This window comes from Prosopis cineraria, unplaced genomic scaffold (genome assembly GCF_029017545.1).
Source record: "Prosopis cineraria cultivar Desert tree isolate PC_DT_omini unplaced genomic scaffold, ASM2901754v1 PC10, whole genome shotgun sequence".
Taxonomy (NCBI): Eukaryota; Viridiplantae; Streptophyta; class Magnoliopsida; order Fabales; family Fabaceae; genus Prosopis; species Prosopis cineraria.
The window spans coordinates 1,865,278-1,889,708 of record NW_026555341.1 but is presented as its reverse complement, the minus strand read 5'-3'; the positions used below and the strand labels follow the sequence as shown (position 1 = coordinate 1,889,708).

Here is a 24,431-nt window from a genome sequence, read left to right as displayed (position 1 = left end):
AAAAGAAACGATAAGTAAATACTTTATAAGAATGTTAATGCCAATCAGGATTTTTTTTAATATTTTAGTGATCCTAATTTTTTTTAAATACTTTATAAGATTATTGAAATTGGAAACTTTAATTGTAAAGAGATCCTAATTTGATATTAATATTCTTATGACATCCTTATTGGTCATTCTGCCTTGATACTATTGCTTGCCATGACATTTAAGAGTGTTCACAAATTTGATTTGATTTGGCTTTGAAGAAAAATCAAATTAAACCAAAACAATTAGTTAACCAAAACTTGAAACTTATTTGATTTTTCCTTCAATCGATTTGGTTCAATTTTTGAACAATTTAGTTCAATTGGATTTAAGTTTTAATCAAGTTTAATTTTTTTTTATATTTTTTATAATCAATATGTGTGTGTATGTGCACACTTATTCGTTGATAATTTTTAACTATCAATTACTATTTTCAATAAAACGAATGCAAAAGAATTTTTTTACAAGTAATTAGCACATTTAACTATTAAAAATTAATAATAACACTTGATTGTAAAATTAAAAAATTATCATAAACAGGACATGTACCTAATTGTAACAGATTTTTTACTTGCAAATTTATACAAATATAAATATAATAAAACTTGATTTGATTTGCTTTAAATTTCAAATGGCAAAAACTTGAACCGAAACATACCATTGGTATTGCTAGAAAAACTAAACCAAACCTTATTTATAATCAATTTTAATTGATTCATGTCATTTTGATTCTGTATAATTGATTTAAATAAGTTTTAAGCAACCTCAATGGTGCCTTCAAGCTTTCATCAACTTCTTTCGGGCAATAATGGACTAGTGAGTGCAAACTTTGTCTGATTGTTGCGATACTCAAAACAGTAAATTCACCTTTCACTAATTTCCTACTTTCCTTCATGATCCTCGTCAAATTTATACTTATACGCAAATTTAAAAAATTTCCTTCCTGTTGTTTGGATAGGGCACACCCATGCACATTTGGGGAAGTTCATGTATTTTTATGCTTCTGTCCATAGTCAATCATTATATTATCTAGTACTCTATACTTATGAATCATAATCATTAGTTCTGTGGGCACTATATTTGATTGGAGGGGAAAGAGAAAAAACTTTCGATGTTTGGATTGGAAAAATGGAGGGAAGGGACTCTCCTCCCACTTTTTTGGCAAAAACATTATGGAGGAGTTCCCTGCCCCCTCCAACATTGAGACGATTTGGAGAGACTTCTCCACCCCCTCCCCCCCCCCCCAACCAAAAAAAAAAACCAAACATAGGAAAGAGTTTTGCCTTGCAGTCATTCACTTCGTCATTAACATAGTTGTCTCACATAGATCCGAGACATGAAAATTCCCACCACAGAATTGCACTAAAATAAATACAGCCAATTGTTATGCACCGAGATTAATATAGGCAAGCCAATTGTGAGTGACCTAAATCCGCAATAGTGAAACCGTGATTTTAGTTCCTGTTGCTCTAACGTTTGCTGCCGGATGGAACTCCATGTTCTGAAGCAGTGTATCATTTAAGCGATCTATTGACGTCTTGCAGAACTACGCGGGCAGCATTACGTCCTGGTGCTCCCATTACGCCACCACCTGGATGCGCCCCACTTCCACATAAGTACAACCCTTGAAGTGGAGTCTTGTAGCCCGACCTAAGTTCCAAAACAAAATAGAATCATGCCGTTACCGGTTACAGGGGCTTGCAATAGTTAAATGTTAAGAGGAGATGACAAAAGTTACCATCCTTTCACAGGTCGCATGAGGAAAAGCGAATCCAATCCCATTGTACCATGAAATATGTTCCCTCCTGTCAAAAGATACAATTCACATTCTTATTGAGATTTAATACTTAATATAAACGAAGCACTTCTCGTTTCAATCAATTAATATTTAACTTAAGGTTTCTTGGTCACTTCAACGTATATTTAACCAGGCAACTTTTACCTGTCAAACCGATTTCCCTATCAAGGTCCGGTGGAGTCAGCATATCATGACCAATTACTGATGCGCTGAAGCCAGGGGCATATTCATCAATCAGGCTGAAGCATCTGTGCAGAAATGATTCCTGAAAAGGAGACTTGTCAGAATAACGATTCACCTTCCGTTGAACAAAGAGATTTATGTCCCAAAGGTTTGGGGGGGGGGGGGGAACTCGACAAAACCCACTCTGTAAGCACTATCTTGCCAGTCACCATCCAGTGGTTTGTAGGGTGTGTACTGAACAAACAGGTTGATCACATGCTTACCTAAGAAGAAACAAAATAATTTATTGCCGCTATTCAGATAGCATCATATATAAAAGGACATGCATTGAAGGCAAAGCTTCTCCTGCACTTTTACTGAGGAGATATACATATCAAGATTGTTAGAGCTGAAGTTCCGAATACCAGGTGGAGATATAGTGTTGTCTAGTACAGAGGGAATTGTCATCTCAATAACTGGTCTTCGTGATGGTTTTCCATTCACTGCATCTTGAGATGCATAATGAACCTCCTCCATGCTACAGGGGAATGGACAAAGCCCAAAGGTCAAGAAAAATAAATGGTGCGTCCCAAATGAATAGGCTCTGACTCTATCATCTAGAACAAGATTAAAAAATGACTGAATCGTAACAAACCTCTCTGAACCTATGTGAATTGTACCAGAATGCTGGGGACCAGCGTCAGGATAATTTATCTTACAACATTGGAATTGGGGTAATCTATCCACGGCAACATTGATTTTCGTAGTGGCCTGTTTCAATAGATATTTTTCATGTAACAAAGCAACAAAGAATGGAGAAAACATAGATTTCCTTTGCAATCTAATCTGAGTTCCATTCGTCGTAATGCATTTAATGAAATATAAACAGTACGCCCCCAACTTGTCTTTGCTGTGTTTTAATTGTTTCGGGAAAACAGGCCTTGATTATTGACAAAGACGATATTCTGATGTCTAGCATGGTTAAGTGAGCAAATCACATCTAATGTCCCGATGTCATAATATTTAAGGCTTTTTTTTTTTGTGCCATTGTAATAATATTTAGGTTAAAATATCTTGAAAATCATAATTCCTACATATTATTAAAAGAGTAAAAAGGCAAAAATACTCACAAAGTAGTCAGTCAGGGACACCCAGTATCCTAAAGTGAAAAAAAGGGTAAAAATACCCATAACGTTATATGAGTGGCTGCAAAAGTGACTAGACCGTTAACTTTGACCTAATGTCATTAAATTTGACCGTTAAATGTTAACTATGCATGCCACGTGTCAGCCTTTGCTGATATAGACCAATAAAAGGACAAAAATACTCACAAAGTTGTTGCCCAGGAGCAAAAATACCTATAATGTTACAAGAGTTGATGTAAAAATGACCAATCTATCAAATCACTATCAAATCACTTAAATGTTGACTGTTTAACTAATACCTAAGCAAAAGTTGACCATATTTTCACTAACACAAACAAAAAATATTCCTAGATGAAATTCTCTCAAGGTTAATCGGTCATTATATGAATATCGTGTGAGAAAGTGTTGTTTTGACTGAATATTAAATTAAATCGCTTTTTTCTTTACAGCAATAGCAAAAAACATTTGAAAATTTTGAACCTATCATCAATAAAATTTCTTAAGGTTGTGACAATGTTATTAAGATAGCATGACATAGGAGGTATGCACAATCTCAATCTTCAAATGTGTACAACTTATTTCACTATGTTGAATATCAGTTTTTGCAACAAAAAAAATGAGTGGAAAGGGAGGAAGGAAGGGGGCAAGATACATGGCAATAGAAAGAAACTATGTGGCATGATTTTTGGCAGATTGGTCACTGATTATACATACTTATATGATGATCGATCAACATCCGTAAAAATTCATCTGGGAATATTTTTGGTCTACATCAGTGAAAAAATCGTTAACTTCCACTTAGATGTTAGCTAAACGGTCAACATTTAAAAGATTTAATGAATTGGTAACTTTTGCGCCAACTCTAGTAATATTATGAGTATTTTTGCTCCTGACCGATAACTTAGTGGGTATTTTTGCCCCTTTATAAATCCATATCAACAAAGGCTAATATGTGGCATGCACAGTCAGCATTTAACAGTCAAAATTAACAACATTAGATCAAAGTTAATGGTTTGATTACTTTTGCACTCACTCATATAACGTTATGGATATTTTTACCCTTTTCCTCATTTTAAAACACTGAGTGTCCCTGGCTGATCACTTTATGAATATATTTGTCCCCTTACCCTTATTAAAATTGTCATCAGACTGGTACAAACTTACCACCGAGTCTTAGAAAAATTATCACCAAATTTTAAGAAGCTACCGTTCTAAGAAATTGTCATGATTTTCTTGATATCCTAACTTTACAGTTTTATACAGCGACTCATGGTAGAAAATACCCATAAAGGAGGAAAAAGAACAGCTGAAATATAGTGGAAAAAGAACTTACAGAACCATAGTCAGAATACTTAATTGCACGAACAAAATCATCGGGAAGGATGCTGTAAGGCACTAATTCCTGGGTCATGTTACCAAAAACTAAGTAACGCAAAATCTAGGAGATAGAACCGTTAGCATCTGCCACTGATTTGAGAATTTACCATGAAAGTTTTATAAGGAGTAGCGTTAGATAGAACAAATGAAGAATGCACTTGAGTACCATCAGCCAGCATCACCTATACATATATAAATATAAGTCACATCAAGAATTAACTAAAGCTATCCAACTTTAAAACCCAACTTGATTAAAGGAACTCACAGACAACACTAACCCCGCAGACAGTGTCAGAGTTTTCAACCAGCAGTTGAGAAACCTAAAAAAACACACAGTATCATGGTAATGAGAAACTTTGCAAAGGAAAAAGATATGGGGAAGGTTAGGGAATAAACCTCTGAAAATTAATGCACGCAATACCTTCCTTTTTCTTTACAATTACGTTAGATACCCACTGCCTAGTAATGAAGTAACCATATTTCTCGTCAACATTGTAAACGGAATACAATTATATTGTTCCAGACGACTTATAATACTTGGCTACTACCCAGATAAGTGAAGTGGACATGTTAAGACTTGTGTATAGGAAAATGCCTCTTCATGATCAGCTTCTCTAGTCTGGTTACATATATTTCATAATTAGAATTAGATAGGGGAAAACTTATTTATTCATCAGCCTGCTTCAAAACTTTAACTGTTCCATTCTTTGTGATATTTCAGGCCTAGACAAAATTCATAATATTTTGTGAAGAGCATAAAATTTCCAGTGTTTGCTGGTTGCATCAAAGATCCTGTTGAACAAGGATACAACTGACTAAACTACAAGAATTTTCCTACAGTGTCACAATTAACGGTCATTATTGAGGGAGTGAAGGTTGATAGCTTAAAGAGATCATTCAGTGTACCTCAGCATTGGTTACAATATGTGCCCCAGCTTCCCTGGCAGCATTACAAATAGCCGCAGATACCGAGCCCATTCCACCTTCAACATACCTAAAAGGAAATAATGACATGCTTAAATAATTAGATTCACTTTTTCAGACATATTTGTTGAAAATGGCTCACAATTTTTTAGTCAAATAAAGCTATTGGCAAAGGGTAGCTAGCTCATAGTCAACTATATAAGGCACATATTGAACAAGCATGTGACACGTAGAAAGGACCCAAAGATTTTCCCCTGATTTATCAAATAAAACCCTGAAAAGAAAGCGAAAAAATCCAAAAGAGAAAATCCACCTTTCTGTGAGAAGAAAATTTTTAAAATTCTGGGGAAGTATTATGTGTGGTTAAAAATTTAAATTCTTTTGTTATGTCCCATTATACAAATACTATGAAAAGTAGACACATTTTCCTATTCAATGTACAGGGTATGAAGAATGAGTCGTATCATTAATGACTTGTGAATTATGTATTGATATTTTAGGAGTGGAAAATATCCTTTGTAATTAAATTTGTTAGTACCTATCAAACTCTACTATGTCATGCCGGATTAATGTTATTTAGAATTAATAGCTAATTATTTAGTTAGTCTGTTAGTTAGAAATATGTTAGTTTGCTGATTGCGAGAAAGGCTTAATTGTATTACATTGGTGGAAAGAAAAAAGAAAGCATATTTCTGATTCTAATCAATCACAATCATAAATATAGTATATCTTCCTTTTTATACAAATAAGGATACAATTGGACCTTTATAAACTAACATGCCAATTAATACTAATCCCAAATAACAAGATGCCACTGCCATTTACGTTTTATATGGTATTTTGTTAATTTCATTTAGTCAATATACATCAATGCTTCATTTTTAAAGATTAAACTTAAGTAACGCAAAATTCAAGTTACATTAAAATAGGAAAAGAAATAGAATTTTGGCAAATTACTGTGGCCATTGATGTGATGCACTATTTAGATTTCAAGCCAGCAACAGAGATACATACGACCAAATTCCACGATCCCCATCACTTTCTCCCATAACATGATGTAGCAAAACATAACCACTTCCTGGGGTGTGGACACTTCCCTGCATTAGAGAATTGAGCGCATAGTGATCCTAAATATTAATGTTAGCATGAAACATCTACTATACTGTTTTTTTATCACAGAGAACTGAGAAGAATAATTGCACTATTATCATAATATCTCCGCCCTTCAAAAAAGAGTTAATATTCCAACTATATCATAACCGATTTTCCCAGTAAAAACAACTAATCTTACTGTAATTCCTATCACAGCATCTGTTGCAAGGGTTGCCTTCAGGACATCTGCCTGCAGAAACAACGTCAGAAACATTATTTAACATTCAACCATAAAGAGCAGAGAAATGCGGAAAAGTATCCAAATAAATGCTTAAATAGTTATTTCATCAATATGTGATCTACACGTCAGTAAATGAATTTGCAAGACAATGATTGCTGAGAACTCAACTGAAGAAAATAGACAGCAGAAATTGAAGGTGTTGAGACACAAAAATAATACCCAATATTAACATCTTTCTCTCCTGCCAACACATCCTATTCTAAGAAGTATATATGATTAAAATTCTACTTCAAGAAGTTCAGGAAGCTTTCTGAAAAAAGATAACAAGAGGACGCCTAAAAGTCTAAAGCTGAGTTCAATTCATGAACACCCCCCCCCAAAAAAAAAACATGAACTTTAAAGACTAAAATCATAGGTTAAAGATAATAAATAATCAGCTATAACAAAAAAGATAATATAACCTCAAACCAGTTATTCAAAACTTTAGAAGCTGGGGATAACAAAAGGTCCAAAAAGTCCCTGCCAAATAAATAAAAAGTAATTATACAAGACTGACACCATAATTTGTATCTTCAAATTACTATCTATGGGATTTGAATCACGAAAATTCTTTAAATAACTTGCAACCTACAATATGAAATTTTAGTGGAAACAAAGACAATTTCATGTTGGTGAGGATAAAAACACTCACACCATATCTTTCTGTCCTGAGGAGGCTGCCTGCCGCAGAAAATTTGCCCAAAAGACCGAATTCTGTATTTTATTCTTCATCTGTTCATTAAAAGAAGTCTTACGCTGCAAAGACTCAGGAGGAGCCGAATCCAGCACTAGATCCATAAATTTACAGAAGCTCTCAAGCTGCTTCTCATATCTGTATAATAGAACAAAGAAAATGACTACCAGTAAGGAAAAGAAGCTTGAAAAGACAAACAAAAACTGGTCATATGATTCATGAAGCATATAAAATCAATAAGGTTGGCAATAAGCTGCTCAAATTGGCTCTTCAAAAGAGGGATGAAGAATTAGAATTTAGAATATCAAAATATTTTTGAGCCTGTCATGTCAAGTTCAGAAAAATGTTTTTCACTTCGCAAGTTATCTTTACAGTTGTGAATCATGATTCTAACGTATTTTTACTGACTCAAGCAGTTTCCTAAAATAGCTAAATCTACCATTAATTGAGTTTTTGAGCAAAATGCAAGGCTAACAGGATAGATAAACCATATATGTTTGATTGGTATCGCCTTCCATTAGGTACTCCATTAGGGGACTTTTAACTGCGTTACAAAAGCAACGACCAGAGGTTATCTTTCCTGTTCAATTTTAAGCACCCAAAGATATCTATTATGGTACCAACACATTTTGACCATATCAAAAATCTTTCCGCTATTGAAATCAACACTGATACAAATTCCTGTGCTTGTAGTGCCTTAATTGTATGATCGAAGATTTCAAATCGTGAGAATATGATTAAAACAATCATTAAATCTTGAGATCGTCGCTCGGGGGAACGGTGAGTAAAAAACAGTTATTATGATACAATTACTTACTAAGATCACAGTGTACTAAGAAAGATTACAAAAGAAGGGACTAAAAAAAAAAGAAGATGCAATAGCACCTTGGATAAGCATCGGCGTCTCTTTTAGAGAATTTGGAAATCTCAGAATGATTGAGGTCTTTATCAGGCCCTAAAAGAAGATACCGTCCGTCGAGACAGGGAGTAAATGACGACGGATTCCTCTTCAAAAGCTTCAAACCGTGTTTCTTCAACTCTAACTCACTGTTCGTCCACAAAGTGATGCAATAAGCAGTAATCAAGCAATAGTCTCAACGAATAACCAATGTAATTGGAAAGCTTACTTAATTACGGAGGGACGAAGGAGGCTTTGAAGGTAGCTGCAGCGAGAAAACTTGAAACCTGGAATGAGTTCCTCCGTGACAGCGGCTCCGCCAATAACGTGGCGGCGTTCGAGGACGGCTACGGAAAGACCCCCGCGGGCGAGATAGGCGGCAGCCGTGAGGCCGTTGTGGCCGCCACCAACGACGAGAGCGTCCCATTTTTTGTCCTTCAGCGCGGAGGCTGCAGTGCTAAAGCTCCTTCGCCACATCTCTCCTGGCCTTTCCTTTTGCTTACCTAGTTTCACTGTGGGGAAGCCGTTAGCTGACTCAACTTTATCATTCGATAATTTATAGATTATAGTATATGCGAAGATAAATTAGCATCGAATGGAATAAAATATTCCATAATTTTGTGAACTGTATTACATCACACTTTGTTCACTTTTCCGAGCCCCGCCAATTTCCTGCACTTTCAAACGCACGGTCCCAGATTCTCAGAATCTGCCCTGCTCAATGCTCACAGAAGTCTAATTTTTCACTGCCAAGAGGGAGAAAAACATCTGTTCACAAAAAAAAAAAAAAAAAAATCCAGGCAGGTCAACAACTTAATGATTATCATGACATATTTAAGCTAACCGGAAACGAATGGTCCCTTGGTCTTTTTTTTTTTCTTTTTTTTTTCTTTTTTGATAAATGGGCAAGCAAAGCTTGAAGTGAGTACAAATTGGAACAGGTCAAACACTATTAGCAAAGTCATCCGTTAAAGTTTGACTACATTCAACAGGAGCCTGGAGCTACCAAAAAGAGTGTGATTTTAGTATTAGAAAAATAACCCAATCTTGCCATTTGATCTGTACATTAATGCTTTCTCTATAATTGTAGTTAACCTCTAATTTTCAATTCTAATATATAATATCTTTAGTTGAATTAGCAATACTTTCATAAAAATGATTCCTTCCACTATTTTAGAACAAAGTATTAATAATCTCAAGAGAGTCAGTAAATAGTTGGATTTTATTAAATTCACTCTGTTTACATATCAGCAATCTTGAGAAAATTGTTAATATCTAATATATTTGTTATTGAGATAGCAGTAAAATTCAACTGACAATTGAAACCAAGGATCCATTGACCTTTATGGTCCTGAATTACTCCTCCACACACTGCTTGGTTCAGATACCCAATTGAAGTGTCAATGTCAACATAAACAAACTTATGTCTAGGTCTAGTTCAAAGAGCGTTGTTACTTTTAATTTCTTGAAAAACATCATGTTCCTAATGGCCATTACTAGAATCTTTCATCAAGTTGAATAGAAATGAATGGATAATTTGACTTGATGCGTTGCCATAGTTTTTGAAAATCCTGCTGCATCTATTTTTCTAGAGAATTTAACAGATATTGTAAAAAATCTTAATCAAGGCTAGCATTTGAAGGATATTTTTCCTAAATGTCTCCTAGTTGCTTCTTGAGTCCAACTCTACAAATTATCAAAGGCAAAAAAATATGTATAATGGTTAGAAGTAATAATAAGTTGCCGCACCTTCTTTGCCACAACAGTCTCTCAAAATATAAAAAATACTTTTTTTATTATGATACTCAAAAGGACACTTCGCACTATTTGTAATATCACACTTGGCTTTTAAGGAGTTAGCAAGAAGTTTTTCACAGAATACTTACTAAAGGAAGAATTTCACTTTTTCTTGAATGGGCCAATGTCAAAGATGTTTGAACGGGAATCCATTTGTTTGTCGGTTGTGATTACCGACAGAATTGTAGGCCAAATTTGCCGCCAGTTGCATATCTCCAGCAAGACACGTTCTCTTCCTCAATATGCGGGACATAAATCCCACATATTTTACGAGTCACCCGCAAAGGGAAGAAATAGATTAGGGCATCTTGATTCCATTTGGTGACCTGATTCTGAGAATTAATATCTTGAAAGTGTTAGTAGCACACGCTATTAAGGGTTAATCCCAAGGTCTAGCGGTTAGGACATTGGACTCTGAATCCAGTAACCCAAGTCGGTGGGACCTCATCGTTTCACATTTTATTTATCTATCACGAGTTCTATGTGTTCATCCTAGTTCCTCACTTCCTCGAACCAGCCTACCAGGGTCTGTTCCAAGACTGTGGCACAGTTTCCGGCTTGAGACAATAGCCACTATTATAGGCTTAGGGCTTTGCATGATACTCCCGTAATTAGCAGTGAAATTCTCCAACCCAGTATAACATCAAGAAGTTTAAGTCATTTTTAATATTAAAAAAAACCAAGAAATTGGCTCAACACAAATTCATAACTAGCACGAAACTTCAGTGGCCTCATCGAGGGATAAGATTACAGGACATTTGGCAGCTAAAAAGGTTAAGTCATGAATGCCTATTGATAAAGATCACACCCATGATATTTGTGGTCGGCATCGATTTTTATCAAATCATACAAAAATTCAAACTCCATTGATGCCAAGATCGCAGTCGTGCTGACATATTTGGTAGATCTCCAACTGTTACTTCATTTCATTAAATTTGGAAAACAAAAAATGAAGTAGTTAAATGTATCAAGCTAACATACACACACAGAACGCCAGTCATGGTTTCTGCATACCATGTTCAATTCAGCAGTTCAGATTGGGTGTGCTGTAATTTCGACTTCATGAACCACCAGATAAAGAGAAATTTTTCCATCGATCCCCTTAGGCAGATAACCTGGATTCTCCTTATCAAAGAACTTTTTGTATTGAAAAAAGTACAAGACTTTTCAAATATAAATGTGCCCATGTTTTTCATGAATTTTTTGGTTTTCCCCCCAATTCATTTACTAATTACATTTTACAGTCAAAAGATTCCTCCTATCATAGTAATTGGTTGCCTCAAATCTTCTTTCCATCCATTAATCCATTGTAAGATGGACAAGTTAGAAGGAAAAACTGAGAGCGGCTTGGCAATATATGACAGGAATTTCATTATCGTTGGTACAAAATATCACACTTACTGGAAACTCAACTGAAGATGAAGTCAAGAACGCAATATAAGATCATTTTAGAGGACATCAAAAACATTGAATCAAGCGAAGTTCCCCTTCGTATTTACCAAAGAAATGCTGATGTAGCGTCGTATTGTGAACTCTAAGCATTAACTGCAGTTCATCAGTAAGACCATGCTTCCTTTTGTTCTTCAAATTTCCTGCTGTCCTAGTTTGAACTTAGATATAACAGACACACCCCTATAGAAGGAAAAAGAAATTAGAAGAGACATTCTGCTTCCAATCCAGGTTTTAACATTTTACCGTATGATTGGGTAGTGTGCAATTCTCACCATGTCATAAGCTTATTTATCAATCATCAGTTCATCACATTACTATGGATGATAGATTACTACTGAAATCGAACGCAAATAGCGCTAGTGCCTTGGTTTCCAGTATAATGTAATACCTAAGGCCAGCAACCAGCCCCGGCACTACTCCTGACTATAGTATGGTCTCTATATTTTGCTCACTGCAAAGATTTGATACTTCTGAATAATGTTTTTCAAAACCTTTTATGGCTCTTTCAAATCTTTGTTTTGGAACCCACAATGTGGCATTTATTAGCTATTCATTAAGGTAATGATGTCAAAACCTAGAAAAGAATTAGAGCGTTTCACATTAACTCCTGGCTGAAGAAGTTTTAAGTCTGAAGAAAAGTGATGTTATCAGTGAAAATGAACGTCATTTTTCGGGAAATCAATTCAACACTTTTTTAAAGCATAGACCATCAGTAATTTGTTTGCCTTCATATGGCACATGTCTTGCCATCAGAGAGGCCTGTACTGAAAGCTTACTTATTTTAACAGGCTAGACATTTCATCTCAAACAATTTAAACGTGGACCAAATCTACAGGTACGAATGATAAATTAATTAACGAGTTAATACGGCTTCAGTCTAAAATTCCCACTGCATACCTTCCAGTAAGCAAGAGCAATGTCTCTCTCTGGATCTCAACATTCAGTTACAAGACAAAGATGTTTCATTAATGTCATGGCCAAAAAAACGCTACATTAATGAAAATAGGGATGGGGCACCATAAGGCAATATGGCACGAAGTGAAACAACAATGCATCCCATTTAATATTCAGTACAAATAGAAGCATCACCTCAAAGTCATCACATTCCAAAATCTGGATTCGAAAATGCTTGTCACCTTACCAGTGACGCTGAATAAAATTCTTCAAATGTGAAGTCAAGAACCATAACTAACAATTCTGAAATCATCTAGTGAAATGCTAAAGTAAAAAAGATGCAATATACAATTAAATAAGTCAGCAACTCATCTTCTGACAATCAATATTGTTGAAAACCTTCTAATCCTTTGTAGTTGATTGAAGTGGTAGAGATGTTTCATTTTCACTGGGGCTGTCACTCTTTTCTCCAAGTAACTGTTTTGAACAATGTAAAATTTATCACAAGCAAGTTGCAACAGTTAGCACATTAAAGGAGAGAAACATAGTATATACACATGGCATGGAATTGGATTTTTACCTTTTGAATTGTATTTCTCAGGCATGTCTTGTGTTCATCCATGGAAGCATGGATGAATTCATGAAAGTTATCTCTTAAAGTAGACACAAAGCTGCCATTCTTGGACTTTTTTCTTTGGCAGAATGTAACTCTTGACGGAGGGGTAACGGATAGTTTCTCATCAGTCTGGCTGCTGTTGGAACCCATTCTTGTCAGCACCTGAAACAAAAGATAGCTCATTCTTGTTAGCATCCATTCCACAAAGGGTCAACGAACAAATTTTATTGCGCATTTGTTTTAAGCTGCTTGCTTTAGAGAGATTTATCACAAATCGCTAATCTTTGCTTTTCTTTTTCCTTCTTTTTTATATCTACATCACGCAGACAAACAATACGTTCTTTTTCTGCATAATGTAGAGCTGGATTGTATAAACCCATTAGAATGAACTTGCATTGAGCCCCATGTGAACTTATTAAATTGGCATCACATGAGTCTGTGCCAGAGCTCTAGAATCCATAAAGAATATCGATGTTCATGCTCGATTAGTTTGAAAAAGAGGTGAAAATGACAGTGTAATTAGACTAAAGATTAAATTTTGTATACACATTTTCGTGTAATCGTACCGCGCCTCATATTCAGCGTGATCATTTTCACTCCACCTAGGAGGAGTGGGAAAAAAAAAACACGGACGCACTTGTGTGTGTGTGTAAAACAAACAAAACAGAAGGGAAAAAAGTTACTCAAGTTATAGAGGAAACTCGATGCATTCAATACTTGAAGATTGCAACAGATGCAAGAATCTCAAGATCGTAGCAAGAAAAGGATATAATACATTACACATGCATGCATCGTCAATTAGTCATAACTTAAAAAATCACAACGGGAAATCTCAGAAGCAAGACCAGCTAGTCCGCTACACTGGAGAATATACAAAACCAATCTGCACCAAACAATCAAGCATCAAAGAAAACCAAACTGCAGCTAGACCACAAGCCATACATTAACCGCTTTCAAAGCAGAGTTCAGCTTGAGAAAATTGGAAAAGATGAACCAAAAATAAGAAGTATATGCCACATGTTTTCCTCCTAAATTGAGGAGGAATATGGATACAGACCTGAGGATCAATTCTATACTGGTTCACCGCGGACCACGCGAACAAATATAGAAAGAGGAAGGATGTGAAAAGCAACAAGCGCTCAGGATAGTTTCCGGTGCGTGTTATGAATTTGCCACAAACTCCGCCTGGCACAGCGAGGCCGATCACAAAATGCGCTTTCGCCTTTCAGCGCGACGGTATATCTCTCCAGCGGCGCCGTATAGGTTTGCAGACAGAAACTGATTGTTGCCCTCCGTGTGACCAGAACCCGCTTCTTCCATAGATGATGTTCTTAACTTTTTTCTATGGACTTTAAGAAACAATTTAAAAAAAAAATTGTAAATATTAGGTATAATTCACCAGTTATTCAATAACATTACTATAACCACGACTATCCTTTAATTGGTTGAAGACGTGGGTTTTCATCACAGTAATTAATAGGGGCAAATATAGGAATGCAGATTTTTTTTGCTAGATCACCACACATTTTGAATAATAGTTTTTGCTTTTTTGATCATTATTTATTTTCTAATTTTAGGGATGAAGGACAATAAAAAAGCCTAGTTCTTTTTCATTTGATTTTTATCCGCTGTTCTGTACTTTGTTTAGTTGCTAATTGATATTCAGTTTTATTCGGGGAAAAAAATAATAACATTACAATGGGGAAAGTTAACATGATAAATTGATAATACAAGGGGCAATTTAAACTAACAGTACTTGCTTCTTCTATATACGCGGAGAGATGACGATAAGCTCAGACTTGACTTTTTATTTTATAGGTTGTATACTTTTTTATGTTGGTGTGAGGTTTTTGTGTGTTCGCTTGTATTGTTAGTTTTTTTTCCCCCTTTCACTTATTGATATGTATAATTGGTTTTTGATATTAACAAAATTGATCTTTTTGGCAAAAACAAAAAAAAAGGTCAGACTTGATAAGTTATATGGCTTGAAAAATTAAGAAATTTTAATGTAATCGGTATTCAAAGCTTGGGCACGAGCAGCCCGTTTTTAAAAAAAAAAATATTTTTTATCTTTAAATCAAATTTATATTTTATTATATATGTTTATACTTTAAAATTATAATTTATATTATGTATTTTAAATTTTTAAACATTATAATAAAGGCTAGATTTAAAAAATAAAATAAAATAAATATTAAAAAAGGAGTTTACAGGCCAGATTTTAACCCAATAAAGGCTAGATTAAAAAAAAAAAAAAAGCTCACTTTGGGATAACTGAACTTACGGGTTGAGCCTACAAGAGACATGCCTACATGCGCCCAACCTTCCCACCTAATATTGAAAATAACACAAGTACAGTACCAAAAATTATGTATTATCATATTATGCAAACACTATTTTTTTCATTTTCATTTTTATCCTCTATTTAGTGTAATGGGAAAGTACATCCACTTGTAAACATTTTTGAAAATGCATATTTTCTGTCAAAAGCATTTTTGAAAACAGGTATAATTAATTATACTTAAAAATTTGCATTAAGACTTATATTCAGAGTTGAAGAAAGTATAATATATATGAATGTGAAAATTAAAAATATATAGTGGTGCTTTTCACTTTTTTTCAGGGCACAATTACAACTATACCCGTCTACCTATATGATCTTTTCCTTGGATTTGACCCGCAACCTCCTTACTTGGAGATGCTATTGTGGGCTGTGGCACATGTTCTGCTGGCATTTTGTGGCCCATGATATGTTGGAATTTTGACTCGTTCCATTGACAACTGGGATTTTTTAACATTAAAACAGGATTGCTTTTAATAAAGAAATAATCTTTATCTGGATATTCTTAGTATGAAAAATAAAACAAGAAATGTGTATATATCCACGGTTTTGGATTTATAAACAGCATTATACAGTACTCTAGCAAAAGAAAAATAAACATCAGAAAATTAACACCAACCCCTAACCAATGTCATGAAGCGAAAGCCTTTGGCTAGGCGAACTACTAGACGAGAGAGAGAGAAGAAATGGCAGGAAACGGTAAATCAATTATAGTACATAAGTAATATCTATACAAAGTTAGTAACTTATCTAAAAGTTTGGAGAAATCATATTCACGAAATCTTGGAGAAAGAAAAGTAAACAAAATATAAAAAAGGTAACAATAGAAACTGATCAGAATGAAGGATGATGATAATAGCAAGATCTGATATCATATTAAGGACAATAAGTTCTGTGGTCAATCCCAATAACTATAGCAAAGATGATTTTTATGAGATTTTTCTTCTGAAATTGTGTGACAGTAATTTTGTGAGAACTTTTGGCACGTTTATATAGATTGTTTCAAGATCAAAGCTGGAATAACGAAATTTTATAAAATTATCTTAGCCATAGTAAAATATATTTATAACCTCCCCACCAAATTCCCCCACTTTCAAAGGGCAAAGGTTGGGGAGGGAAAATTCCTTAAAAGTTCCCCTCCCCTTCATTTACAAGGGTAGAGTGGCAAAATCCTTCCCCTCCCGTCCCGCCTCTAAATCCCTCCAACCAAATAAGGGGTAAAGTTATTCCGATTGTCTCTTAAAAAGATTTGAACCCGCAAAACTAGGAATTCATGCAACTGACCGATGCCGATGAGTAAACGGGAGGGGAAGCATTGAAGAAAAAGAATCATGAAGTCTTTCTATTGTGTTGAAAGATATTGTTCATTCCCCCACGAGTTCAGATAAAATTATGAAATATAGCAAAGGTCCACTACACATTCATATGAACATCAACAAGTTCAGAGCACCAACATGTTTAAGTTCACAGCTACTCCATGTGCATAGAAGAACTCAGCAATGTTCACATTCTCACAAGTAGGTTTCACATTCTTGTGAATCAGCAATCCGCTATTACGTTGCTGCGTTCAAAAACTAGCATGCATTCAGAAATGATATCCAATTTACCAGGGATGCAGTACACTCACGATGTCCCCTGAACCAGCATATCAGGTAAGAGATTGGAACTATTTCATGAAAAACGATTAGTCAAGCATGTAGATTCTAGAGGCTATGTCTTGGACCAGCCAATTGAATCCCTCAAGCAGACCCTGACCAGTAAATGCACTGCAGCCAACTATCATCCAGTGCCGTGATTTGTCCATGGCTTCTAAGTTCAGCACCTGTACAAGAAACCATTTCAGAAATTAAAATCCTTTTCAGATGCCACTTCTTTCTGTCTTTCCCATTTTTGGTTTTTTGGTGATAATTGGAGCGAATACAATTACAACAAGGAGCCCAGTCTATAGGCTGTAGTATGTTAGCCAAAAAAAAAAAAAATATAGGCTGTAGTACCTACCTACCACCAAGGAATTCTTTTAGTACGTAACAGTTGGAAACAACTTAAACATGGAAATTTACCAGCGAAAGACACATGTTATGGAATTATGATATTAGCAAATAACACAATATATCGTTGACACTACTTATTGTCAACTTTATAATCTCAGATAAAATATGGTCAGTTGTATGAAATCCTGAAATACTGCTGATGAAGGAAGCATCCCAAACTATAAGCATACCTTGGCTATTTCTTCAGGTGTAAGGGTACCTTTAATATCCTGCTTGTTAGCTAGTATCAGCAAAGATGCTCCAGATAGTCTCTGTGAACGAACATACCATATATTACAAACTAAACACTCCTGGAAAAAATGTAGACTGCGAAAGAGAAAGAGGATTCAATCCAGCATCCCAAATTGTTGCTGGTAGAAACTACTTTGGTTGGTTTTGTTGCAAATATAGCAAATATTTCTTCTAAATGATAAATGATAAAGTACTTGCAACTGGTATATGGGTATATCTTCTCCACAGTAAAGAAGCAAAATATTATAAGCACAGTAAAGGGACTACTGAAAGTATAAACAAACTCTAAATCCCAGGATCATGTTAAGGCACTGGTTTGCAACGATCAATCCTTAAGCAGCAGACTACCAACTTCAAATAATACTGGCTCAAAGTATAGCAGTTTAAGCTAATCAAACAAAAGGATGATGGGCTGATGATATCGTATTCTAAAAGAATGGCCCAAGTAAGCAAGTTGCTCAGTTGATGAAAAATAAATATTGAACAAACCTCCTCCTTCAAAAGGTTATCCAGCTCCATTTTGCAATCACCCAACCTTCTTAAATCTGAACTATCAACTACCCAGACCAAACCATCTGTTTGCTCAAAGTAGTTTCTCCAATAAGATCTTATTGTCTTTTGGCCCCCAACATCCCATATATTGAGAGTATACCTGCCATTGTCAGTGTGGACAGATAGTTTATAGCCAATTATATGACAATCACAATATTTTGTGAAGCAAACGGTAACAGATTATGTCAATGATCAAGTATGTACTGTAAGTTTAAAGTGAAATATGGGCAAAATTTATTTTTAAATAATAAAAAAAATCAAATCATGCTCTTAGAATATATAGCACATTAAGAAGCAACAACACATCAATGTCTTCCCCAATCAGACCAGAAATGAATTGAATACAGTTTTACCCCTCAATATTTAAGTGCACTACAATATTCGAATACATGTTCAATATACAGGTTTCCAAACCAGATACCACCCGATAGCAAGTGCTTATGAGTGTGAGAGAAGGAGGGATGCCAATTTGACATACCGTTTAAATGGAAAAATCATGTTTAGTGGCTAATCCTAGCATTCTTCTTCTTTTTTGGGGCACACGCTAATCCCATGTACATCAGGGGCTTGGAACCCTTGACCTCCACGGCTCTACCCACTCCCTACCCCATCCTAACAAGCTGAACTAATCTAAAGTGGTTAATTCCATCATTTTAATGCACATAATTATATGATAATTAACTTCACTAGCATTTGAAAATCTTGAAGATATTACCAGTTAAACATATAAAATCCATTATTTTCTCCACAGATTCAAAAAAAACTTGCGCCAAACCACAGGAGGAAAAGTGAAATTTTATCAAGCGTTCCAAAAGTAACTATATAGATTACAATAAACTAATTCCTTTTAGTTCCCAAACCAACCACTACGATCTGCAAGATTAACGACAGAGATATAATAAATTGCCGCTACAAAATCAGAACAGGAAAAATAAACACGTATTGCTGATTCTGTCTTGAAATAAGGGGGCAAACGATTAAATACTGGATTTTACTTTTGGTAGGTGATGGTTTTGATGTTGAAACCAAGAGTAGGACTAATTACGCTAGTGTCCTCCCCATTAATCTTCAAAACAATTGTAGTTTTCCCAGAATTGTCCAGCCCGCTGCATAACGATCAAGACCGATACTGTAAGTAGAAGGAACAAAGATAAAGTCAATAAGGATGTGCGAAAGAAATGAGAAGTTGCTTACACCATGAGAATGCGCATTTCCTTTTCTTTCCTTTTGATTTTCCTAATGATACTGAGAAGACCCATTAAGCTACGCTAGATCAAATGCTGAAATATCAAACTGTGAAGTTTCCGAATTGAAATCTGACTAGGCAAATCTTTTAGTTTCCGAGTCGAGGAGGAGCGGGGGAGGGGAACCGCAGAGTGGGGGCGGCTGGTTTTGGTTACTCCTTGTACCTACGCCACCTACAGACCGCATTCTTCCCCAAAAAAATGGCATGAAATGATTCGACAGACAGTGATCTGCGTCCGGTGCTCATTACCCTGTGCTCATTACCCTTCATGTAAGCTTAAAATATCGTTCTTTTAAATTAATTTTTAATATTTTTAACATTCTAGTAAAATAAAAAATTCAAAAAATTTTAATATTAAATATATACTATTTAAAATACATTTAAATAATTAATTTATAAAATTTATAATTTTTTTAACATTAAATTAGATCATCTAAATTATATCTGAACTTCGAGAGTTTATCTAAATAGTTAAATTATAAAATTATAAAAAATTTTAATATTAAATTAGACTGCTAGATTAAATTTATATTGATCAGATTGGTAACAAACAAATTTATTAAAATTTTTTTAGTTTTTTATATTAATAAATATAATATTAAAAATATTTAAAAATTAATTTAAATGAACGATAGAGATTAATTTGGATTAAAATGGAGGGCCAAGAGGATTGCTTCCTGAATATGCGATAAGCACCGAATGCAAATCTTAGTTATTTGTATGGAGCACTTTTTTTTTTTTTGTTTCCAGAGCTTAGAAATATTTTATTAGAAAAGAAAAACAATATGCATTATTTAAGAAGCAATATAATTTATCTAGGCAAAATTTCACTGAAGACTTCTTGACTATATGTATTAAAAAAAAAGGCTTAAGAATTCATGATATATCATTGCAAAGTAGGGACACTAATTTGATATTAAATTTCATAGCCAAGTGTTATCCCTCATTGTAAGAAAAAACTAAAATCTTGCTCAACTATGACACAAACACGTCTTGCAAACACAAAAGATGGATGATGCATGTGGTGAAACTTCCCAAACTTTCAAGTTTGAAGATGAGCGACACCTCTATTGTCGAAGTTCCTACCCAAGAACCTCTCTTGACCAAGTCACTAGCTTGTCAGTTGCTGCCTCTAACCTTGTAACTTCTTTCGATCAGCATTGTTCTTCCATCAGCTTGGATGTAGAAGAGGGTTCGATTGAACATTTGACTAAAGAAGAACCCCGAAGTTCCTACCCAAGAACCTCCCTTGACCAAGTCACTATCTTGTCAGTTGCTGTCTCTAACCTTGCAACTTCTTTTGATCGGCATTGTTCTTCCATCAGTTTGGATGTAGAAAAGGGTTCGGTTGAACATTTGACTAAAGAAGAACCATGGGTAACATGCAAAAAATTGCTAGAAGCATAATGATATAAGTTAATTATCTCTTGATTTCAATAGTCATTGGTGAATTCTTTGGTTTAGGTACGAAAAATTAGTGAAACTTAATTTCTCGATTTTGTAAATCATCTCTTGTTGAAAATCCTTTTCAAAAGCTAGGCAAAATTTTAATTGAATTATGTCGTTATAAATTAACAAAGTTAGAATTAGCTGAGCCGTGTTGTTCACTGCCCAAACAGTAGTTTTTAAGTAACCCACTTGAATTTAAGGTTTTATTCATGCTCAATACACTTGGTACTTTGCTTAGTCCTACTACTAGTCCATCTATAAGAAATTAGCTAGTGGAAGTATTAGAGTTCAATGGCAATGGTTGGGACAAATTTGATTGGGTAACTCTTGTGCTAGATGAGCTGAGTAAAGAGATAAAAAAGTACCAACAGTTGTTAAAGTTAGGTCATCTAAGGGCATAAGAACATTGATAGTTGCATATATTTGTTAATGGTATGTATGAAGACTTGTTCATTTTCTAAAGTTTAATTGTTAATCCCCCTCAATACAATTGTTTATTTGCATTGTTTGACTCATTTCTATGTAGCTTTTTTCTACAAAAAATCCCCTTGGTTGAAGGGAGAGGATTTTCTGATGCAGAAGCAATTAAGGAATGGACAGAATAATGAGTTAATGATAAAGTTAACCTCCAGAAGAGAAGCTCACATGAGATTTTGCAACTCCATTCGATGGGAACCATGAGAAGAACTCCAAACACGATGCCGTACTGCAACTCCTTACAAATGACAATGCCAAGAAGATGCGAAGCTGAATTACTTGTTTCAATTATTAACAATGTCAATATTATAACTTTTGCATATTATTGCTGTCATGAAATTCCTTAGAATTGTTCTTTTTGTGTATATATGAACAAGTCATTGAATAGGAATGAATTAGTCATTTTTATTCATTTGCAACTGCATTTAATAAGAAATATGAACTATAAATATGTACTCCCTTTGTTCCAAATTATAAAAAATTTTAAATAAAATCTCACATACCAATAAAACTCATTAAATACACTTTACAACCTTACTTTTTCAAAACAAAAATATAAACTTTCAAAAATACACTTCATTTAATATTCTATTGATGAAAGAATATTAAAAAGAAGAATATATGGGAATGGTAATATTCAAAAAATATCATTAATGAAACTTTATTTTTACTAAAGTATCTTATATTTTATAACGATGAATCTTTCCTAAAAGTGTCTTATAATTTGAGTTGGAGAGAGTAGTTCCATGTTAACTCAGAATGTTGTAATAACCAAGTAAAATAGGGAAATTAACATTCCATAAGGTAAAGAATTACACACAGTGAGGTGACGAATAAGTCATTCAAATATGAAACCAACCAACACTTGAAATTTTTTCAAGTTAATATTATAATGAACAAGTGAGGTAAGGAAATTAATAAGACACTGTAAGGTAATAAATCACACATAATAAGGTGACAAATAAGTCACTTAAAATTGTTTAAGTTAGGTGAAATCCAAATTCATACCTGTAGAACAAGTATATACCAATATGAATAATTCATATCGATATCAACACAACAAACTGATATGACAGATGCTATTATAGAAACCAATACTCATCCTAATAGAATTAATACATACCAACATGAATAACTCATTTGTATCAACACAATAAAATGGTATAACAGTGGCTGATGATATAGAAACTCGCACTCATACTGATAGAACTAGTACATATCGATAAGAACTACATATACTTGTGTATTAGAGACATACCGATATGAAAAGTACATTTTCTTTATCTTGATCTTTTAATCTCATCCATTAATTTAAAATTTACTTTCAGCGGCTACTTTTTCATACCATTAAATTGGTAACATTTTGGTATGACTTTGTATTATAAAAGGTGCCTCTGTCTCATTCTTACCCATATCTTGAAATCCACCATAGGAAACTTAAAATCTCTTAACCCAATAATCACCATCTCTTTACTAAAACCAAATTTCATCCGTGATATCTCCTAAACACTTTCTCAACCAAAAACCATCAACCTAATCTCTCAATAAATCTTTCAAATCTCTAATTCAATCTAAGCCTATGTCCAACTTTTCGAAGAAGATGGCTTAAGTAAAAACTATAAAAAAAGTCACTCATAGATTAAGGAATCACCCCAAATGACTTTCATAAGGCTCATGATCTCATTACTTTGGAGCACGGACACATCAAAATCAGCACAGCATCCGTGTCGAATACACATCCAACATGGATACTTATCTCATATGAGGATGTGGCGTGTCCCCTTTTTTTTGGTGAAATGGGCAAACATGGGCGGCTGCCAACGGACATAAGTCAATGCTGGTAGGATTTGAAATGCAGCTGGTTTCAGGCTTTCTTTTCCCTAGATGCCTTACTTCACAAACGTCAACCGATCCCTTTCATTCCCAAGTCCTTCACCTAATTTGCATTACTCTACTCTAACCCAGCGACCCTCCACTGTCGCCGACCACTGTCCTTTCCCCCTTTTTCGTCGAGCTCGAGCGAGGTAATACTCCCCTCTATTGCTTTGTCTCTCTAAGCTATTGTCGCTCTCTAACTCTGCCTCCTCAGTCACTATTTTGGTGTCTTAATCATTGTGTTGCTCTTTGTCTCTCCTCCTCAGTCGTGACTCAAGAGGTCATGATCTTGGCTATTGTTCTTTGTTATTATATGGATGGAGTGATTTGATCGATAAGAGAGCTATTAACAAAAAAAAAAAAGTTTGGTTTTCTCTTTTTATCCATTAACTTTAATTTTTTCTTCTTTCATGATCCTATTTAAAAAAAAAATTAACTTCCTTATATAGTCTTTGCAATTACAATAATGGCAAAGCTTGAATTTAGATAATTTTTATTTATTTATTTTAAATTTTTATTAATTCTCCTCATGTTAAAATATGCAAGAAATAGTTTACAATTTTTTAACATTCATTAATTTAAGTTGATCATTATTTTTTGTCACTTGATATTGCTTAATTATTTAATTATTTATATATATGTATATAAATATTTAATATTTAATTATTTATAAAACCGTACCCGTATCCTAAAATTTTTAAAAATTGTCGTATCCACATATCATATTGTATCATATCCAATACTCGTAACTGTATTGGTGCTTCATAGTCTCATTATGAAGAAGGGGAAAAAAATAAGTAGAAACATTTTAGATAATAAAACTAAAGTGTTAGACAAAGCCAAACAAGTGCCAATGCTTAAAGAAAGTGAGGGGGGCTCGAGAATGAGAGAGAGAGAGAGCATTCTTACCCTTTCATGTATCTTTTCCACCGCCTTCCTTCATTAAACTTCAGCTTTTTTATTTTTTTTCAATGAGAGGCAATATTATCATTTCACTATAAAATTTAATTTAATATTAAATCGACAACGCTATTTGCAGTGATATATCAAATT

The 24,431-nt window shown here is 34.3% G+C and overlaps 2 protein-coding genes and 1 long non-coding RNA gene across 4 annotated transcripts; all 3 read right to left on the bottom strand.

Annotated features, from left to right (window-relative positions):
- Positions 1–1,294: 1,294 nt before the first annotated feature.
- LOC129322728 (uncharacterized) lies at positions 1,295–9,143 on the bottom strand. 2 transcript variants are annotated; one of them, XM_054969081.1, is made up of 17 exons: positions 9,032–9,143; positions 8,627–8,909; positions 8,385–8,546; positions 7,458–7,637; positions 7,228–7,285; positions 6,725–6,775; positions 6,448–6,530; positions 5,416–5,503; positions 4,788–4,829; positions 4,617–4,691; positions 4,466–4,534; positions 2,643–2,758; positions 2,413–2,525; positions 2,192–2,271; positions 1,970–2,090; positions 1,766–1,832; positions 1,295–1,677 (listed from the first exon to the last, which is right to left on the bottom strand). In XM_054969081.1, the coding sequence occupies exons 2-17, from the start codon at positions 8,872–8,874 to the stop codon at positions 1,542–1,544; spliced, it is 1,689 nt and encodes a 562-aa protein (XP_054825056.1). In that variant the 5' UTR covers positions 8,875–8,909; positions 9,032–9,143; the 3' UTR covers positions 1,295–1,541. The 2 variants fall into 2 exon arrangements, with proteins under 2 accessions (XP_054825056.1, XP_054825057.1); XM_054969082.1 differs by lacking the exons at positions 7,228–7,285; positions 9,032–9,143 and having other exon boundaries at positions 7,460–7,637; positions 8,627–9,001.
- A 3,447-nt stretch (positions 9,144–12,590) lies between these two features.
- Positions 12,591–14,491, bottom strand: LOC129323156 (uncharacterized). The gene is made up of 3 exons (XR_008596365.1): positions 14,214–14,491; positions 13,121–13,318; positions 12,591–13,017 (listed from the first exon to the last, which is right to left on the bottom strand). It is a non-coding gene; the product is annotated as an uncharacterized LOC129323156 (long non-coding RNA).
- A 2,321-nt stretch (positions 14,492–16,812) lies between these two features.
- Positions 16,813–19,799, bottom strand: LOC129322256 (ADP-ribosylation factor-like protein 2). Its single transcript, XM_054968449.1, has 5 exons — positions 19,526–19,799; positions 19,327–19,437; positions 18,269–18,431; positions 17,719–17,799; positions 16,813–17,319 (listed from the first exon to the last, which is right to left on the bottom strand). The coding sequence occupies exons 1-5, from the start codon at positions 19,588–19,590 to the stop codon at positions 17,182–17,184; spliced, it is 558 nt and encodes a 185-aa protein (XP_054824424.1). The 5' UTR covers positions 19,591–19,799; the 3' UTR covers positions 16,813–17,181.
- Between the last annotated feature and the right edge of the window lie 4,632 nt (positions 19,800–24,431).